General features: G+C 40.0%; 1 protein-coding gene across 5 annotated transcripts in view; it reads left to right on the top strand.

Annotated features, from left to right (window-relative positions):
- ino80 (INO80 complex ATPase subunit) overlaps window positions 1-21,437 on the top strand; it is a 119,185-nt gene that overhangs the window by 5,688 nt on the left and 92,060 nt on the right. For all 5 annotated transcript variants that reach the window (XM_060916313.1, XM_060916311.1, XM_060916312.1 and 2 more), the window contains exons 3-22: window positions 1,414-1,580; window positions 1,700-1,767; window positions 3,790-3,936; window positions 7,032-7,152; window positions 7,240-7,442; window positions 7,539-7,592; window positions 8,323-8,526; window positions 10,045-10,243; window positions 10,750-10,817; window positions 13,692-13,901; window positions 13,996-14,076; window positions 14,686-14,781; window positions 15,093-15,152; window positions 15,235-15,377; window positions 18,207-18,291; window positions 18,384-18,501; window positions 20,358-20,443; window positions 20,534-20,701; window positions 21,055-21,188; window positions 21,285-21,352. In XM_060916313.1, coding sequence (XP_060772296.1) covers window positions 1,414-1,580; window positions 1,700-1,767; window positions 3,790-3,936; window positions 7,032-7,152; window positions 7,240-7,442; window positions 7,539-7,592; window positions 8,323-8,526; window positions 10,045-10,243; window positions 10,750-10,817; window positions 13,692-13,901; window positions 13,996-14,076; window positions 14,686-14,781; window positions 15,093-15,152; window positions 15,235-15,377; window positions 18,207-18,291; window positions 18,384-18,501; window positions 20,358-20,443; window positions 20,534-20,701; window positions 21,055-21,188; window positions 21,285-21,352 — 2,480 coding nt within the window. The remainder of the gene's footprint in view (window positions 1-1,413; window positions 1,581-1,699; window positions 1,768-3,789; window positions 3,937-7,031; window positions 7,153-7,239; window positions 7,443-7,538; window positions 7,593-8,322; window positions 8,527-10,044; window positions 10,244-10,749; window positions 10,818-13,691; window positions 13,902-13,995; window positions 14,077-14,685; window positions 14,782-15,092; window positions 15,153-15,234; window positions 15,378-18,206; window positions 18,292-18,383; window positions 18,502-20,357; window positions 20,444-20,533; window positions 20,702-21,054; window positions 21,189-21,284; window positions 21,353-21,437) is intronic.

Genomic DNA, 21,437 nt, shown 5'->3' with positions numbered 1-21,437 from the left:
GCCTTCCGCAAGGTTCTCACCAGGGGCGTCAGAAGCATTTTTATTGTTTGGCGGGGGGTCCGAGGGTCCTCCCCCAGAAAATTTTTAATTAATTAGATGCCATTTCCTGCATTCTGGTGTATTTTTAACAGGTTGTTAAACACCGAATTTTACCTACAAGTCACTTAATTTTCAAGACTCAACAATAAGTCCTCATTCAACTGGTCCATAGATTCATCAGCCTGTTTTTAAACCCACTGCTACACCTAAGATAATGAGATTTATTTTTTTCGCCGTCCAAATCCTGCGCTCTGATTGGCTGGCGAGCGGGTCCGTATCCTACTTTACGGACCCCGGTTACGGACCTCTGGCGACTCGGTCTTTCACAACAACAAAAAACGTAATAGCATTTTTTGTCAAGATTTATCTTTTTTTTTATAAGATTATCAAAAATCTTATAAATGTTTGCCAGCATTTCTCAGGAGAATCGCATTAATTTTACAGCATGGATCGCAATAACGACAGTGTTCACAGCGAAAGCGAGTTTTACTACCCTGAGGAAGAAGAAATAAAAGAAAACATTTCAGGAGAAAGCTAAAAACCTCTAACTGTTGCTAACGCCGAGCAAAAACATGGCTGAATCCTGAATGACTCAGTTTTGTATAAATAGGGGACGACATAGGCAGCAAAATGTAGTTTTTTTTCCTGCCATGGAAGTGCACTTGTATACCGAGGAGGAAGCCATTTGCATTACAGCCGTGAATGAGGATTCAAAATGGCGGCTCGGCTCGGTTTTCCCTTTCGGGCGCTCTCGTTTTCTGTTAGAATTTGGTAAAGAAAAAAATAAATATATTATTTACCAGCTTAAGGTCGGTCCGTATGGTGAAATACCGTGACCTTGGCCTTAAATACTGACCTCGGTCCGGAGGGCCTCGCTCAGTACTTTCAAGACCTCGGTCACGGTATTTCACCATACGGACCTCCCAGCTGGTTAATAACATATATATTTCTTCTTGCTTTCTTTCCGTTACTGTAGTCACTCTTTCACGTTTCATTCCCACACTCGCGTCCTCCATTTTTCTCTCCTGTTTCGAATTTGTATCCCACAATGCCTTGCATGAACAGGGAAAGCCCACCATGTGATGTGATGTCATGCATGATGTAGTATCTTATATTGGGTCATGGTGAAGCAAGAAAAAATAGCAGAGGATTTCGGGCCACGTGGAGATAAATTAATGAATTGTTCTATTTAAAAAAAAAACAAATAAAACTGGAAGTCTGTAATTTGAATTCAGTAGCTTTCGGTCCACTAAACAAAAATAACTGCATGTCGGGGAAAGTTCTTTTTATGACCTGCACTTGAAAAATCTGAAAGGCCGTCTAGCTTTAAGAAATAATGGAGTTCTTGAAGTTTGATGCTCGTGCGTGTTTCAGTGATGACAGTGATGATGGTCTGGGTGAAGGCCCGTCTCTGGCCCCTTCGAACCCTCACGCCCCGGTGCTGTCGGTGAAGGAGGAGGCGTCTGACTCTGACGAGGGTGTGAGGAGCTCACGAGGAGGAGGAGTGGAGTGCAGTACTCTGAATGGGGCTCTGCTTCAGGGTAAACATCAACACCTTCACTATACATAAAGGTTTATAAACTCGGACTCACACGTTCAGCGTTTTTTTTTTTTTGTCCTTCATCTCATGTTTATACCCATCTCATCATCTCCTCTACAGAGCACAAAGCAGACAAGGCCAGTCTGTACAACTTCTCCAAGCTGAGGAAGAGCAGGAAATGGCTGAAGGTAGCTCCACACACACGCAGCTCATATATAGATATTTAGTCACTACCTAAAAATATTTCCCAGGGCACAAAGTCACCCTGAATAATATTAATAATATGAACGAAGCATCGAATTGTTTTGTGTCGTGTTTTTTACCTCAGTAAGATGCTCGCTGCATTGTCTTGTGACCTTTTTGTGAGAACAATAATAAGAGACGCATCGCAGTTATGATACATATTTATTCCTTTCTTTGACGTGCCGTGCGCCAAAAACACCACGACATTTACAACCCCGATTCCAAAAAAGTTGGGACAAAGTACAAATTGTAAATAAAAACGGAATGCAATAATTTACAAATCTCAAAAACTGATATTGTATTCACAATAGAACATAGACGACATATCAAATGTCGAAAGTGAGACATTTTGAAATTTCATGCCAAATATTGGCTCATTTGAAATTTCATGACAGCAACACATCTCAAAAAAGTTGGGACAGGGGCAATAAGAGGCTGGAAAAGTTAAAGGTACAAAAAAGGAACAGCTGGAGGACCAAATTGCAACTCATTAGGTCAACTGGCAATAGGTCATTAACATGACTGGGTATAAAAAGAGCATCTTGGAGTGGCAGCGGCTCTCAGAAGTAAAGATGGGAAGAGGATCACCAATCCCCCTAATTCTGCGCCGACAAATAGTGGAGCAATATCAGAAAGGAGTTCGACAGTGTAAAATTGCAAAGAGTTTGAACATCTCATCATCTACAGTGCATAATATCATCAAAAGATTCAGAGAATCTGGAAGAATCTCTGTGCGTAAGGGTCAAGGCCGGAAAACCATACTGGGTGCCCGTGATCTTCGGGCCCTTAGACGGCACTGCATCACATACAGGCATGCTTCTGTATTGGAAATCACAAAATGGGCTCAGGAATATTTCCAGAGAACATTATCTGTGAACACAATTCACCGTGCCATCCGCCGTTGCCAGCTAAAACCCTATAGTTCAAAGAAGAAGCCGTATCTAAACACGATCCAGAAGCGCAGACGTCTTCTCTGGGCCAAGGCTCATTTAAAATGGACTGTGGCAAAGTGGAAAACTGTTGGCTGTTGGGAAAATGTTTTGTGGACAGATGAGACCAAAATAGAACTTTTTGGTTGAAATGAGAAGCGTTATGTTTAGAGAAAGGAAAACACTGCATTCCAGCATAAGAACCTTATCCCATCTGTGAAACATGGTGGTGGTGGTAGTATCATGGTTTGGGCCTGTTTTGCTGGATCTGGGCCAGGACGGCTTGCCATCATTGATGGAACAATGAATTCTGAATTATACCAGCGAGTTCTAAAGGAAAATGTCAGGACATCTGTCCATGAACTGAATCTCAAGAGAAGGTGGGTCATGCAGCAAGACAACGACCTTAAGCACACAAGTCGTTCTACCAAAGAATGGCTAAAGAAGAATAAAGTTAATGTTTTGGAATGGCCAAGTCAAAGTCCTGACCTTAATCCAATCAAAATGTTGTGGAAGGACCTGAAGCGAGCAGTTCATGCGAGGAAACCCACCAACATCCCAGAGTTGAAGCTGTTCTGTACGGAGGAACGGGCTAAAATTCCTCCAAGCCGGTGTACAGGACTGATCAACAGTTACCGCAAACGTTTAGTTGCAGTTATTGCTGCACAAGGGGGTCACACCAGATACTGAAAGCAAAGGGTCACATACTTTTGCCACTCACAGATATGCAATATTGGATCATTTTCCTCAATAAATAAATGACCAAGTATAATATTTTTGTCTCATTTGTTTAACTGGGTTCTCTTTATCTACTTTTAGGACTTGTGTGAAAATCTGATGATGTTTTAGGTCATATTTATGCAGAAATATAGAAAATTCTAAAGGATTCGTGATTTAAATCACCTGAGTGACTCTGAACCTTTCTCAGCCGCCTCGGCCGGAGTTACCGGACGAAGAAACGCGGCGCCGTCTCTCTTTCCTGCTGGATTACAGTATATTATACTATATTGTTTGTCTCTTCTCTCTTCCTGTCATCAGGGCGTGTTGCTAAGCGACGACAGCACGGATTCAGATACGGATTCGGACGATTCGGATTTTTCTCTGACCCGAGAGGAGCTCCACGACATGCTGAGGCTGCACAAGTTCACCCGCACGCACCAGAGCAAGTTTCGGGCCGACCGTGAGGTACCAGTGTTCTTCCACTGGAGTTTATTTATTCATCGATGTGTAGGCTGTTGTTATTTTATCATTCGTTTCTCCCGCGTGTTCTTCTCTGTTTGGTTTTATTTCTGCGTAGTTTTTGTGTACGTTAGTGTTCAGTACTTGTAGCTGGAAGAGGAGAAGTGACTCGACGAACAATTAAATCATGTTCAAGTGCCTTTGCTGATGGACGACAAATAAAATAAATACTTTATCTGGCGAAATTGATATATTTAAACCAGGACTGAGTTGTGATGGAACGTTAGAAATGAGGGGAAAAATCAAGAAAAAAAATCAATTAAAAATAAATTTGAACGCAGAGAATGAATTACTGAGCGTGATTTGTGGTTTTATAGAAATGTTGAGATTAGAGGTAATATCTTAATATTATTCTCCTCTTAGTAGTAGTAGTATTTCTAGTAGAATTTGTGGTTTATTTTATTTCAGTGTACAAAAAATTGTTTTTGCATCTGTAAGCTTTCTTGTTTTATGCATTTTTATTTATTTATTTACTTCTATTATTATTATATTTTTCATTTTTGTGATTTTATTGTTAAAAAACCAAACCTGACACTTGAACATATATGACACCAGGCTTGTAGTACTCGAGTCCGACTCGTGCTCTAATTTAAAAGACTCGTGACTCGACTCAGACTTAAACACTGATGACTCGGACTTGGATTTTTTTTCTATATTTTTTTGTAATCTGCCATAATAATCTGGCATGAGATATTTATATCGACATTCATTTTTGTACTAATTTTGTGTAAGAGTGTCACACCTGCGCGCCTTGGTGCGTGCATCAGATAGACTCTCGGGCGCGTTCTGGACAGCACGCCAAGCGGACTCTCGCACGCACACCGTAAACGACTCGCACCTGCACAGGATTAAAGCACAATTAGGGCGCCAGTATAAAAACTGTGAAAACACACTTACTTTGCGAAGTATTGAGTGGCGTTGCTGATACATTACCGAGCCTTAATTCCTGGTTTGGTTTCCTGATTTCCTGTTTCTCGTCTTTAATTCTGCCGAGTCGACAATAGCCTGTTTGTGCACGTTTTACGATTTTGCCTGCCGTTCTGGATTGTTTACCGTCTTCACTTGTATTAATAAACACACCTTCTGCACTTCCATCCGTCTCCCAACCGTCTCTGACAGAATACTTCACACTCCCTGATAAAGAGAAGTACATTCACCTGTTCAGGAACAAACTAACGTTAACAGCGCTGAAACAGACACCGTCACATGGTGCGGGTGGAGTCTTGTTCTCGACTTGAACACTGGGGACTCGGACTCAAGGTTTAGTGACTCGACTACAACACTGATAGACGCACACATTTGGTTATAAAGTCAGCATTATTATAAAAAGTGTTTCTCTCTCTGTGTGTCTCTTGCTCTCTCTGTCTCTCTCTGTCTGTGTCTCTCTGTGTGTCTCTCTCTCACTCTCTCTGTGTCTCTCTGTCTCTCTCTCTCTCTGTGTCTCTTGTGCTCTCTCTGTCTCTCTTGCTCTCTCTCTCTCTGTCTGTCTCTTGTGCTCTCTCTGTCTCTCTCTCGCTCTCTGTGTCTCTTGCGCTCTCTGTCTCTCTTGCTCTCTCTCTGTCTGTCTCTTGTTGTCTCTCTTGCTCTCTCTCTCTGTCTGTCTCTTGTGCTCTCTCTGTCTCTCTCTCGCTCTCTGTGTCTCTTGCGCTCTGTCTGTCTCTCTCTCTCTCTGTGTCTCTTGCGCTCTGTCTCTCTCTTTGTGTCTCTTGCGCTCCCTCTCTCTCTGTGTATCTCTTGCGCTCTGTGTCTCTCTCTTTGTGTCTCTTGCGCTCCCTCTCTCTGTGTGTGTCTCTTGCGCTCTGTGTCTCTCTCTACGTCTCTTGCTCTCTCTCTCTCTTTCTCTGTGTCTTTTTTTCTCTCTCTGTGTGTGTCTCTGTGTCTCTTGCGCTCTGTGTCTCTCTCTCTCTCTGCGTCTCTTGCTCGCTCTCTCTGTGTCTGTCTCTTTCTTTGTCTCTTGCGCTCTCTGTCTCTCTTGCTCTCTCTCTGTCTCTTGTGCTCTCTCTGTCTCTCTCACGCTCTGTGTCTCTCTCTGTGTCTCTTGTGCTCTGTCTCTCTCTCTCGTGCTCTGTCTCTCTCTCTCTCTCTGTGTCTCTTGCGCTCTGTCTCTCTGTGTCTCTTGCGCTCTGTCTCTCTGTGTCTCTTGCGCTGTCTCTCTGTGTCTCTTGTGCTGTCTCTCTGTGTCTCTTGTGCTCTGTCTCTCTTTCTGTGTGTCTCTTGTGCTCTGTCTCTCTCTCTGTGTCTCTTGCGCTCTGTCTGTCTCTCTCTCTCTCTCTCTCTCTCTCTCTCTCTGTGTGTCTCTTGCGCTCTGTGTCTCTCTCTCTGCATTTCTTGCTCTCTCTCTCTCTCGGTGTCTGTCTCTGTCTCTCTCTCTCTGTGTCTCTTGTGCTCTGTGTCTCTCTCTGTGTCTCTCTCTGTGTCTGTCTCTTTCTGTGTCTCTTGCGCTCTCTCTGTCTCTCTTGCTCTCTCTGTCTCTTGTGCTCTCTCTGTCTCTCTCTCTCGCTCTCTCTGTGCCTCTCTCTCTGTGTCTGTCTCTTTCTGTGTCTCTTACGCTCTCTCTGTCTCTCTTGCTCTCTCTCTCTGTGTCTCTCTGTCTCTTGTGCTCTCTCTGTCTCTCTCTCTCTCTCTGTGTCTCTTGCGCTCTGTCTCTCTCTGCATCTCTTGCTTGCTCTCTCTCTCTCGGTGTCTGTCTCTCGCTCTCTCTCTGTGTCTTTTTTCTCTCTCTGTGTGTGTCTCTGTGTCTCTCTCTGTCTCTCTCTCTCTCTCTCTCTCTCTCTCTCTGTGTCTCTTGCGCTCTGTCTCTCTCTGTGCCTCTTGCTCGCTCTCTCTCTCTCGGTCTCTGTGTCTGTCTCTGTGTCTCTCTTGCTCTCTCTCTGTGTCTCTCTGTCTCTTGTGCTCTCTCTGTCTCTCTCTGTGCCTCTCTGTCTGTGTCTGTCTCTTTCTCTGTCTCTTGCGGTCTCTCTGTCTCTTGTGCTCTCTCTGTCTCTCTCTCTCGCTCTCTGTGTCTCTTGCGCTCTGTCTCTCTCTCTCTCTCTCTCTCACAGCTGCAGCAGTATCAGTACTACAGCGCCGGTCTCCTCTCCACTCAGGACCCGTTCTATGAGCAGCAGCGCCACGCACTGGGGCCCAAGAAGAAAAAGATTAAAGAGGAGAAGAAATTTAAAGGTAAAGTCGAGATGAACAGATCTTCCCGAATGTTCCGTGTGACACATCCGATTTAAAACTTAAACCTCTTCCTTTATTTCATCACAGCCAAGTTAAAGAAGATGAAAAAGAAGAAGAAACGAAGCGAGGAGTTCTCCGGCGAGGGACGGCCCTACGTCAGCAAAATATTCGCCAAGTTCTCCCATGATGCATCTCTGCCCATGACCAAGAAGAAACACTTGACCATCGAGCAGTTAAACGCACGCCGGAGAAAAGTCTGGCTGACGATCGCCAAAAAGGAAAACCCCAAAGTACGACCGTTTCTCTCAAATTAATCTTCCTTTCTTTACATGTACTCTTTTAACAATCAACACTACAAATATTTATTCATTTATTTTTTATTTTAGGCTTTTAAGCAGAAAGCCTCTGCGAAGAACTTCATGTTAACCAACGCCAAAAAGGTAACGGCGCTACTGAGCTTATTTTCCCCAGTTTGTTTGTTTGTTTGTTTGTTTATTTATTTATCCATTCGTTTTTTATTATATTATTTTTGTAAGAAAACGTTCATTTTACAACTCTACACAATAACAGATTAAAACAATTATTTTTAATCAGTCAAAAACAAATATTTTAAGAGAAGTGAAGGGTTGATGTTTAAGATGTTTTGTGGTTTAAAATCTTAAATTTTTTAAAACCAGATTTATTTAAAAAAAGGAATGTGAATAAAAAAGTTAAAGTGCTTTTTATTAAAATTTTTACTCAGTTGTTTTCAGTTTAAAATTTTTTTAGGTTTTTTTTTGTTGGTGTTCTGTAACATTCACATTTATTATTAATCATTAATAATATTAATAAATTGATAATTAATATAAACAAATATTATTAAACTTCATGAATGTTTGTTTTTACACCTGAACATTTTCTTGTATTCTTAGAAAAAGAGGATAAAGGATGTTTCTAGTTTGTATTTATTGGTGTTTCAGTTAACAGATATTTTCACATGTAATAATGTTAGTTTAGATGTTTTAAGCTTCTTAACGTTCATGTTGTTTTGTGACACAATTAACACCATAATATTTCTAGTCTTTGTATTTATTTACCTCTTTTTGTGCTTCATTTTATTTTAATTCACCAAAAATTCTACGAACAGTACTTTTGCTTGTGAGGATATTAAGTGTGTGTGTGTGTGTCCAGCTGGCCCACCAGTGCATGCGTGAGGTGCGTCGAGCAGCGATCCAGGCGCAGAAGAACTGTAAGGAGACGCTGCCTCGAGCTCGACGCCTCACCAAGGAGATGCTGCTTTACTGGAAGAAGTACGAGAAGGTGGAGAAAGAACATCGCAAACGCGCTGAGAAAGAGGCTTTAGAGCAGCGCAAACTGGACGAGGAGATGAGAGAGGTACACACACACACACACACACACACACACACACACACACACACACAGAATGTAGCACAGCTCCATCACAAAAAAAAATACAGAAGAAATCAGAAATAATGTGAAAGAACACAACAATAATTATAATAATAATGTGGACAAAATGTTACTATTACTGTTATTAACTTATTATTATTGTTAATTACTAATGTTATTAACTATTATTCATAATTACAACAATATTATTAGTGTTAACTTTATTATTAATGATATTATTACCTTATTATGATTATTATTAGTGTTATAAATGTATTATTCTTTTATTATTACTGTTATTAGCTTGTTTATTAATAAAAATAATTGCCATATTTATTATTATTAATAATAATAATAATAATAATAATTACAGCAATATTATTAGTTATAAACTTATTAACTTTATTATTACTATTAACTTAACTATTAATAATAATTGCATTATTTATTATTACTGTTAATGTATTACCTTTATTAATATTACAGCAATATTATAATTATTATTATTATTATTATTATTAACTTATTACTGTTTTATTATTCATAGTTATTACATTTTTAGCTTTATTATTAATAATAATTACGCCAATATTATTAACTGACTGTTTATTATTATTATTACTCTGTTATTAACTTATTATTATTGTTAATTATTACTACTGTTAACTTTATTATTCATAATTACAACAATATTATTCTTAGTGTTAACTTTATTATTAATTATATTAACTTATTATTATTAGTGTTATAAATGTATTACTCTTTTATTACTGTTCTTAACTTAAGTTTATTAATAAAAATAATTGCCTTATTATTAATTACAGCAATATTATTAGTGTTAAACTTATTATTATTAACTTACTGTATTATTATTACTGTTATTAACTTAACTTTATTAATAATAATTGCATTATTTATTACTGTTAATGCATTACCTTTATTATTAATATTACAGCAATATTTATTATTGTTATTATTATTAATGTTTTTATTATTGATGATAAAGTTAAAAAGTTAATAACTAATTGTTAATAATAATTACAGCAATATTATTAACTGACTGTTTATTATTATTATTATTATTATTATTATTATTATTATTATTAACTATTACTAATAATAATTATAGCAATAGTATTAACTTATTACTCTGGTTATTATTATTATTATTACTGTTATTAACTATTAATAATTCAGGATAAAGCAGCTAGAGATAATGAGATGAGATGAATATGAACTTATTACTCTTGTTGTTTTTTTATTATTATTATTGATCTGTTATTAACTTAATGTTTTCATAATGTATTATTATTATTATTATTATTATTATTATTATCATTATTTCTCCATTAGAATCTTAGTAAGGCATTCAACACCCTACCTGAATCTCCTTAACGTGTTTGTGTGTGTGTGTGTGTGTGTGTGTGTGTGTATGTTTAACTTTGTAACGTCTGTAAATAAAGAGTTTATTATTTAAGCCTCCTCCTCCTCCTGTGCCATCAGGCAAAGCGGCAGCAGAGGAAGCTGAACTTCCTGATCACGCAGACGGAGCTGTACGCTCACTTTATGGGCGGGAAACACAAAGGTGTGGGCGGGGACAGCGCTCAGGACGAGATCCTCAGCAAGCTGGACGAGAGCGCCGCTCAGAGGCAGATCAACATCGGCGGGGGGGTGATGGTCAACGTGGGCCACGAGGAGTACGGTACGATCCCACAGCCTGACTCGTCCTCCATCACTCCCCTGATCTGTTTCTCATTTCTGAGTGAGAACAACAGGCCAGGCGCTTCATTCTGCAGTGTAAAAAATATATATATATATATATATTGGCACCCTTCATCAGCCCAAGTCCGGATATAACCTACTCAACACTTTTAATAATAAACTTTAGCTTCTTAACATTTTAATTCAGTACCGTATTACTGAGCATACTTTTAAAAATATTTAATCCCATATTACTTGGACAGGAATAGTTTCAGTTTAAACACATTTATTATTGAACGTAAGAGTTTCTAAGGGGTGCCGATATATAATTTATCCATTAATTTATTTTTTATTTTGCCCCCTTATGCCTTTAAGACAGAACAGGGTTTTTTTTGTTGTTAAAGAATTATTTGTTGGATTAAAAGTGAACACACTGATTGTGTGAGTGGAGAGTTTGACTTGTATAAAGGATTCTCTCTCTCTCTCTCTCTCTCTCTCTCTCCACAGACAGTGAATACTACAAATCTCAGGCCCTGAGGAACGCCAAAGAAGCCTACCAGATCCACCAAGCCAGAGTAAGCAAACACGTTTCCTTAGCTCCACCCGCACCCTTTGACAGCATCTGTTGCTGCGTTTATGTGAAAGCGTCTCTGCTGCTGTGTCGGACTAACGTTCCTGCTCGACTGCCCCGTTTTAGTTAACAGGCTGCAGATAAAAAGCTTGTTCATCACTCAGCAAGCCCCGCCCACTATCAACAGGGCAAATAACACAGCGTGTCACTTCCTTGAAGTTCGAGGTCGTCCCCGTCGTCTCCTCGATAGTTCTTCTACATATGGAGCACACAGCAGTGCATTTTTCCCACTGCACAAGAAGTCTGTATAAGCAAAGCGGACAATCCTAGCGGCGTGTCTCCGGGCATTTTAGCGCCGTTAACGTTAGTTCATTCCTGAACAGGTGAATGTGCTTCTCTTTATCAGGGAGTGTGAAGTATTCTGTCAGAGATGGTTGGGAGACGGATGGAAGTGCAGAAGGTGCGTTTATTAATACAAGTGAAGACATAAACAATCCAGAACGGCAGGTGAAACGGGCGATAGGCCGAGCGAGACACAAACAGGCTATCGTAGACTCGTCAGGATCAAAGACGAGTAACAGGAAAACAAACAAGGCAGGAAATCAGGCTCGATAATGTATCAGCCATGCAACTCAATACTTCGCAAAGTGAATGCGTTTTCACAGTTTTTATATTGCAGCACTGATTGTGCCTTAATCCTGTGCAGGTGCGAGTTGTTTACGGCGCATGTGAGAGTCCGCTTGGTGCGCGCGCTGCCCGGAGCACGCCAAGGTGCGCAGGTGTGACACTCTTGCACGAAATTAGTATAAAAATTAATGTCGATTATAAATATCTTATGCCAAATTATTATGGCATGTTACCAAAAATAAAGAAAAAATCCGAGTCATCAGTGCTCAAGTCGAGTTAAAATTAGGGCACGAGTCGGACTCGAGTACTACAAGCCTGATGTAAATATCTGATGCCAAATTACAACCCCGATTCCAAAAAAGTTGGGACAAAGTACAAATTGTAAATAAAAACGGAATGCAATAATTTACAAATCTCAAAAACTGATATTGTATTCACAATAGAACATAGACAACATATCAAATGTCGAAAGTGAGACATTTTGAAATTTCATGCCAAATATTGGCTCATTTGAAATTTCATGACAGCAACACATCTCAAAAAAGTTGGGACAGGGGCAATAAGAGGCTGGAAAAGTTAAAGGTACAAAAAAGGAACAGCTGGAGGACCAAATTGCAACTCATTAGGTCAATTGGCAATAGGTCATTAACATGACTGGGTATAAAAAGAGCATCTTGGAGTGGCAGCGGCTCTCAGAAGTAAAGATGGGAAGAGGATCACCAATCCCCCTAATTCTGCGCCGACAAATAGTGGAGCAATATCAGAAAGGAGTTCGACAGTGTAAAATTGCAAAGAGTTTGAACATATCATCATCTACAGTGCATAATATCATCAAAAGATTCAGAGAATCTGGAAGAATCTCTGTGCGTAAGGGTCAAGGCCGGAAAACCATACTGGGTGCCCGTGATCTTCGGGCCCTTAGACGGCACTGCATCACATACAGGCATGCTTCTGTATTGGAAATCACAAAATGGGCTCAGGAATATTTCCAGAGAACATTATCTGTGAACACAATTCACCGTGCCATCCGCCGTTGCCAGCTAAAACTCTATAGTTCAAAGAAGAAGCCGTATCTAAACATGATCCAGAAGCACAGACGTCTTCTCTGGGCCAAGGCTCATTTAAAATGGACTGTGGCAAAGTGGAAAACTGTTCTGTGGTCAGACGAATCAAAATTTGAAGTTCTTTATGGAAATCAGGGACGCCGTGTCATTCGGACTAAAGAGGAGAAGGACGACCCGAGTTGTTATCGGCGCTCAGTTCAGAAGCCTGCATCTCTGATGGTATGGGGTTGCATTAGTGCATGTGGCATGGGCAGCTTACACATCTGGAAAGACGCCATCAATGCTGAAAGGTATATCCAGGTTCTAGAGCAACATATGCTCCCATCCAGACGACGTCTCTTTCAGGGAAGACCTTGCATTTTCCAACATGACAATGCCAAACCACATACTGCATCAATTACAGCATCATGGCTGCGTAGAAGAAGGGTCCGGGTACTGAACTGGCCAGCCTGCAGTCCAGATCTTTCACCCATAGAAAACATTTGGCGCATCATAAAACGGAAGATACGACAAAAAAGACCTAAGACAGTTGAGCAACTAGAATCCTACATTAGACAAGAATGGGTTAACATTCCTATCCCTAAACTTGAGCAACTTGTCTCCTCAGTCCCCAGACGTTTACAGACTGTTGTAAAGAGAAAAGGGGATGTCTCACAGTGGGAAACATGGCCTTGTCCCAACTTTTTTGAGATGTGTTGTTGTCATGAAATTTAAAATCACCTAATTTTTCTCTTTAAATGATACATTTTCTCAGTTTAAACATTTGATATGTCATCTATGTTCTATTCTGAATAAAATATGGAATCTTGAAACTTCCACATCATTGCATTCCGTTTTTATTTACAATTTGTACTTTGTCCCAACTTTTTTGGAATCGGGGTTGTATTAAAGCATGTTACAAAAAATGGAGACAAAACCCGAGTCCTCGTCTCCGGTTTACGAGTCCGAATGCAGTTAATGTACTCATGTTAGTCCAAGTCGAGTCACGAGTCCTTAAAATTAGGGCACGAGTCGGACTCGAGTACTACAAGCCTGCTAATAGGTACGCTATAATTTACTATCCATATTCTAATAGGTACTCTAATTTACTGTACTGTGATTAACAGGTACCTGGAGCTACTACAAAGGGTACTTAATCACAAAAATAAGAATAACTGGTGTGTGCGTGTTTTTTCTCTCTCACACAGACGAGGCAGTTTGACGAGGAATCAAAGGACAGCCGCAGTGCCTCTCTACACGTGGCGGGTGGGTGTGGCTCCGGGTTCGGGGAGAGCTACAGCCTGTCTAATCCCTCCATCCAGGCTGGAGAGGACATCCCTCAACCCACCATCTTCAACGGCAAGCTCAAAGCCTACCAGCTCAAGGGCATGAACTGGCTCGCTAACCTTTACGAACAGGTCAGTGCTGGTAAATACACAGAGGTAGGTGTGTGTGTGTGTGTGCGCTCAGTCTCAGTCTCTAACCCTGTGTGTGTGTGTGTGTGTGTGTCAGGGCATCAATGGCATCCTGGCAGATGAGATGGGTCTGGGTAAAACGGTCCAGAGCATCGCCCTGCTGGCCCACCTGGCCGAGGTGAGTACTTTCCACAGGAACCTGAGAAACGAGAGCCGGTCACCATGGCAACAGGAGCAGTTTATTCCTCTGGTCTAGGAACGTTTTAGGAGATCAGACCACAACTTAACTTCATTAAAGCCTTTTTGAGAAGCGCACACGTGCAGAGGGTTCGGTCCGACTCATCCGTGTGTGTGTGTGTGGAGGATGATCTAGTTACTGCACTGTAACAATAATGAACAGATTCTTAATTATTGACATTAATTTGACCCCTCGCCCGTCTCACCCTTTTCAAGCTTTAATTGTAACAGTTAAATCAGTAACGGATCCAGTGGTGTGGTTTTACAGGACTAACACTGAGAGACTTAATAACGGACCAAAAAGCGTCCGGTTTTCTGCACACGATTATCCTTCAACTTTAGGCTCAGGGCTTCTCCAGCTGCACGCTTCATCCTTGCGGTCTATCCTTCGAGACAGGAAGTGGAATTTGATGCGACAGACTTGCTCCTTGGTTGCGGAGGAAACTTTCCTGTTCGCTCTTTCCTGTTTTCACATTTTTTTTCTCTCTTTTCCTTCATGTCCCTTATGCCCTGGCTTTATTTTCTCTCTCTGTGTGCATCTGTGTTGCAGAGAGACAACATTTGGGGTCCGTTCTTGATCATCTCTCCGGCCTCCACACTCAACAACTGGCACCAGGAGTTCACCCGCTTCGTGCCTAAATTCAAGGTGAGCGTCGCAGCTGCACAGGAAGTCACATGGAAACCTTTAAATAGCTCGCTGTGCTTTTCCGCTTTTCATAAACCCACTGAACCGGCGCTATTTACAAACCCGATAACTATTTAAACAAGGTCCTATTTAATTATTATTATTATTATTATTATTATTATTTTTAAACCTGTTTAACGTTCCGAATGAAAAACGCATCCAAATAAACATCCGCAGTACCGAGGAGTGACTGCAGGGGGCACTGTTGTATTGTTGATGCTGATGTTTGAGAACGAGTGTGAATATACAGAGCAGTAATGTTTGTCGCGCAGGTGTTGCCGTACTGGGGGAACCCTCACGACCGGAAGGTCATCAGAAAGTTTTGGAGCCAGGTGAGTCGTCGGCTTCAAAACCAAGTGCGAGTTTCAACCTTTCTGCAAATCGTAAACAATGTTGCGCTGGCTGTGTATGTAGAAAACGCTGTACACGCAGAACGCACCCTTCCACGTGGTGATCACGAGTTACCAGCTGGTGGTGCAGGACGTGAAGTATTTCCAGCGGGTCAAGTGGCAGTACATGGTTCTGGATGAAGCGCAGGCTCTGAAGAGCAGCACCAGGTAAACCTTTCTTCTCACTTAGGGGCGGGGCAATATGACGAAAATATCATGGCACCGTTCTCGAAGGTGTTTCTACGATACGTGATGGGTATCCTGATGCGTCACAAACTGCCAGCAATACTGCAATGTTACGTTAAAAAAAAAATCGATTAAATAGGAACGAAAACACAAGTGTGTGTATACTGTATGTTGGTGCTGACGCAGATTTCCACCACGCTGTTTAACTCGTTTGTGATTCTACATCACGCTCTCACAGACGGTCCTGATCGACTTTGATTTTGGAAAGAATGTACGGTTATTGTTAGCTATTAGCTAGCTAATTTTTACTCTTAAGATCTGCGACAAACAGTAAAACTTAAAAAAAAAAAAAAAAAAGCATCCTTTTTTTTCCCCCCACAGATAAGAGACCATAGTCGCCGTCGTCTTGTTTTCCACTTTGTATTCATTCTCTCTCTCTTTCACTCTCTCACACACACGCGCACGCATTCCCACTTTGGCCATGGTCCTGCCCCTTTCGGTAAACTGGCTTTTTACGCAAAGTAAAGTTTATGCTCATTTAATTCTTATTCCTGTTTTTATTTTGATTCTTTTTACTATGATTCATTTAAAGCTGATTCCTTCCTTTGATTCTTTGTTTCTTTGGACTTTGCCTCACTTAACTCTAATTTTACTCTGATTCATTTAATTCTGATTCCTGATTTTATTCGATTCCTTTCACACATTCACTTTACTGTGATTCATTTAAATCTGATTCCTTTTTCATTTGATTCTCTTAACTCTGATTAATTTTACTCCGATTCATTTTTTCTGATTTATTTCACTCTCATCCTTTTTCATTACGAGTCGTTGTATTTTGTTTTTCTGATTCATTGTACTTTGATTCTCTTAACTCTAATTTTACATGGATTCATTTTTTTCTTATTTATTTCACTCTCATCCTTTTTACTTTGAGTCATCGTATTTTGATTCTCTGATTTCATTTAATTCTGATTCCTGATTTTATTCGATTCCTTTCACACATTCACTTGACTGTGATTCATTTAAATTTGATTCATATCAGTTTGATTCTTTTTACTCCGATTCATCGTATTTTGATTCTCTTAACTCTAAATAATTTTACTTGGATTCATTTTTCTCTGATTTTAACTTTTTTCTGATTTATTTCACTCTCATTCTTTTTATTACGGATCACCGTATTTTGTTACTCTGATTCACTGTACTTTGATTCTCTTAACTCTAATTAATTTTACATGGATTAATTTTTTTCTGATTTATTTCACTCTCACCCTTTTTACTTTGAGTCATCGTATTTTGATTCTCCTGTTAATTTTACTCTGATTCATTTAATTCTGATTCCTCATTTTATTTGATTCATTTCACACATTCACTTTACTGTGATTCATTTAAATATGATTCCTTTTTTTATTTGATTCATTTCACTCCAGTTCATCGTACTTTGATTCTCTTAACTCTAATGTTAGTCGTCATATTTTGATTCTCTGATTCATTTCACTCCAATTCTTTTTACCCTGATTCATTTTTCTCTGATTCATTTCAGTCTGATCCATTTGATTCTGATTCATTTAGCTGCGATTCATTTTACCCTGATGCAATTTACTCTGAATCTTTTTCGGTGAATCCAGTAGAATAATAAAACTGGCTTCTTGTTTTCCACTTGCTCACCTCCCACGTCCTTTCCCTTTCGGTGAGCTGGCTTTTTATGCAGAGTAATGTTTATACTCATTCTGATTCCTCCGATTTCATTTTTTTTTTTAATTTGATTCATGTCACTGATTCTTTTTACTCCAATTCATCGTACTTTGATTCTGTTAACTCTAATTTTACCCGGATTCATCTTTCTCTGATTAATTTCACTCTCATCCTTTTTATTACGAGTCATCGTATTTTGTTTCTCTGATTCATTTCACTCTGATTCTTTTTACTCCACTTTGATTCTCTTAACTGCAATTAATTTTTCTCTGACTCGTTTTTTCTGGTTTATTTCACTCATCTTTTTATTTCGAGTCATCGTATTTTGATTCTACAGTTAATTTTAGTCTGATTCCTTTTTTTACTCCGATTCATCGTACTTTGATTCTCTTAACCCTGATTCATTTTACCCTGATGCAATTTACTCTGAATCTTTTTCGGTGAATCCAGTAGAATAATAAAACTGGCTTCTTGTTTTCCACTTGCTCACCTCCTTTCCCTTTCGGTGAACTGGCTTTTTATGCAGAGTAGCGTTTATACTCCTTCTGATTCATTTAAATCTGATTCCTTTTTTATTTGATTCATTTCACTCTGATTCTTTTTACTCCAATTCATCGGACTTTGATTCTCTTAACTCTAATTTTTTTTCTGATTTATTTAATGCTGATGCATTTTATTCTGAATCGTTTTCGATCAATCCAGTATAATAATTGGCTTCTTGTTTTCCACTTGCTCACATCTTTTCCCCTTCACCCTTAAAAAAAAAAAAAAAAGCCCAGTCATGTTAAATGAAGTGTAATGAGTCCCTGATGGTTGTGGTAGTATTTTGTTCCTTAAAGAGAGCGTGAGGATGGATTTGGATGTTGCCTTTCCTCCTCACATGGCGTGTATTAACACCGTCTCCGTGTCCAAAACACGGCTCCAGCTGACAGCACATGCACCAGCAGCTTCTGTTGTGGTGAAAGATGAATGATCACCACGCCGAGTGTCTCGGAGCCAAGCTTCACCGCGCTTTCAAGTCTCAGTGCGTCTGATTCCTGTGTTGGTTTCTCTCGGAGCCATGTTGACGGGTCTCCTTAGGTTTTGTTGTTTGATGCTGATGATGTTTCTGGTCTGCAGCGTGCGCTGGAAGATCCTGCTTCAGTTCCAGTGTCGAAACCGACTGCTGCTTACAGGAACACCCATCCAGAACACCATGGCCGAGGTGAGACTGCGCACGCGCGTGTGTGTGTGTGTGAGAGAATTATGAATGGGGGAGATTTTTATAAATCCGACTCTTTGTGTTCATCTCCTCAGTTGTGGGCTCTGCTGCACTTCATCATGCCGACTCTGTTCGACTCCCATGAGGAGTTCAACGAGTGGTTCTCCAAAGACATAGAAAGTCACGCCGAGAACAAATCCGCCATCGATGAGAGTGAGTCCTCACGTTCTTCCACCTCACCTTCATGTCTTATGTTTGGATAGAAATGACTGGTTTTTCCTGTAGTAAACAAACACAAAGGCACAAACATTTAGAAACGTGTACATGTTTAACCTTGACAAAAAAAAAAACCCAAAAAACCCAACCGTCCTCTCATGTGAACCGGTGTCACGTGATTGGCTGTGATGCAGCAACACAACTTCAATTGCAATAACAACTTCACATTGACTTCTTACTGATTCGTTTCTATCTGATTTTTCACTTTAATTTAAGTCCGAGTCATTTTATTCTGACTCGTTTAACCTTGATGCGTTTTATTCCGATTCGTTTTATAGGGATACATGATGGGCTTTTATGTTTTATGATCTATATTCTTCAAACTGATTCATTTAAATCTGATTCCTTTTTTTACTTTGATTCATTCCACTCTGATTCACTTAATTTTACTCTGATTTGTTTAATTCTGATTCTTTTTTTTTTACTGTGAATCATTTGAATCTGATTCCTTTTTGATTTGGTCCATTTCCCTCTGATTCTTTTTCCTCTATTCATTGCACTTTGATTCATTTAACTCCTTAATTAATTTTACTCGAATTCATGTAATTCTGATTTTGCTGCTTTTATTTGAATTCATTCAGCTCCTTCATTTTACTGTGACTCATTTGAAACTGATTCCTTTTCATTTGTTTCACTCTGATTCATTTTACTGCAGTTCATTGTTCTTTGATTCATTTAACTCGAATTTTACTCTGATTAATTCTGATTCCTGTTTTTATTTTGATTAATTTCACTCATTCATTTTAGTATGATTCATTTAAATCTGATTCCTTTTTTATTTGATTCATTTCTGTCTGATTCATTGTTCTTTGATTCACTTAACTCTAATTTTATTCTGATTCCTGTTTTTATTTGATTCATTTCACTCATTCATTTTACTCTGATTCATTTAAATCTGATTTTTTTAATTGATTCATTTGTCTGATTCATTCCTCTTTGAGTTTACTTAATTCTAATTTTACTCTGATTCATTTAATTCTGATTCCTGTTTTTTATTTTGATTCATTTCACTCATTAATTTTACTCTGATTTATTTAAATCTGATTCCTTGTTTTATTTGATTCATTCCACTCTTTCGTTTTCTTACCTCTAATTAATTTTACTGTGACTCATTCTGATTCCTGTTTTTATTTGATTCACTGAACTCATTCGTTTTACTGTGATTCATTTGAATTGGTTCATTTCACTCTGATTCTTTTTACTCCCATTCCTTGTACTTTGATTTTCTTAACTCTGATTAATTATATTCTGATTCACTGAATGCCGATTCATTTTACCCTGATGCATTGTACTCTGAATCGTTTTGGATGAATCCAGTATAACTGAATTCTATTGGACCGTGATGGTTTCTGATATTTTACGATGCAGTAACACACCTATAGTCTTCATACTGATTTGATTAACTTTTAACTCGTTTCACTCTGAATCAGTTCATTCTGATTCATTCTAGGTTTTTTTTTTTCCCCCCGTCGCTTTGATTCATTTCTATCTGATTCGTTTCATATGAATCTACTGTAATAACAAACGCACCGGAACATGATTTTCACGCAGTGTGCACACGTGCTAGTCAACACACGAGCCAAGACGTGAAACATGTGTACAGTCAGAGAATTATTCCAAATTGTGTCTGGTTTGTACAGCAAAAATCACGTGTATTTGAAAACTAAACTTGGACACTGATGGGTTTTTGAGCAAAGCCCATAACCTTCATGTGCTCAGCTTTGATAAAAGCACGTCTGAATCTCACACTAGTTGTTATTAAAGTGTGTGTGTGTGTGTGTGTTGAAAATCAGACCAGCTCTCCAGACTGCACATGATCCTGAAGCCCTTCATGCTGCGCAGGATAAAGAAGGATGTAGAGAACGAGCTCTCGGATAAGGTACCCCCCCCCCCCCCCCCCCCCCCACACACACACACACATATTGTGAGATATCCGTATTTGTGCCACCACCTTCACCATCTTCTCCAGATCGAGATCTTGACGTCGTGCCAGCTGACGAGCAGACAGAGGCTCCTGTACCAGGCTCTGAAGAACAAGATCTCCATCGAGGACCTGCTGCAGTCGTCCATGGGCACGGCCCAGCAAGCGCACAGCACCACCAGCAGCCTCATGAACCTCGTCATGCAGTTCCGAAAGGTCCGTTTGTGCACGTAGTGAAACGAGTGTTGCTGATGAACCTGATTATGATCAGATGATTGGGGGGGATCACATGAGCCTGATCTAAAAAAAAAAAACGTAACATTGAGAGGCAGAATGGCGGAGAACGTTCTCTGTGAGCAGACCGTGATCACGTTTCAGTGCAACAAAGTGATGAAAGTGAAACAGTGTGTAGCAGTGGAGAGAGAGAGAGAGCGAGCGAGCGAGCGAGCGAGCAGTCCAGCCAGTGTGTGGAGTCTGATGAGTTTCCTGTGCAGAGCAGAGTGTTATTCGGTGTGTAGAGAGTCAGAGGCTGGTGTGTGTGTGTGTGTGTGTGTGTTGGTGTTGTGTAGGTGTGTAATCACCCAGACCTGTTTGAGAGACAGGAGACGCGTTCTCCGTTCCACATGTCCCTCAAACCCTTCATCATGTCCAAGTTCCTGTTCCGCCACAGCCTGCTTCAGACCTGCAGCCCGGGGAGGAGCAGGTGAGCTTCATTACGTTCACACACACACACACACACACACACACACACACACTGCAGATATTTAACTCCATGTCTTTGTGTGTCTCTGCCTTACAGACTGCTGCAGGTTTTATTCTCACCGTTCTCTCCTCACCACATCCACCGCTCCTTATTTCACAACACAAGTGAGTCTCTCTCTCTCTCTCTCTCTCTCCTCTCAACACTCTCTCCCTCTCTCTCCTCTCGACACTCTCTCTCCTCTCAACACTC

The sequence above is a fragment of the Neoarius graeffei genome, chromosome 3, assembly GCF_027579695.1.
Source record: "Neoarius graeffei isolate fNeoGra1 chromosome 3, fNeoGra1.pri, whole genome shotgun sequence".
NCBI lineage: Eukaryota > Metazoa > Chordata > Actinopteri > Siluriformes > Ariidae > Neoarius > Neoarius graeffei.
This window is presented reverse-complemented; position numbering and strand designations above follow the sequence as displayed.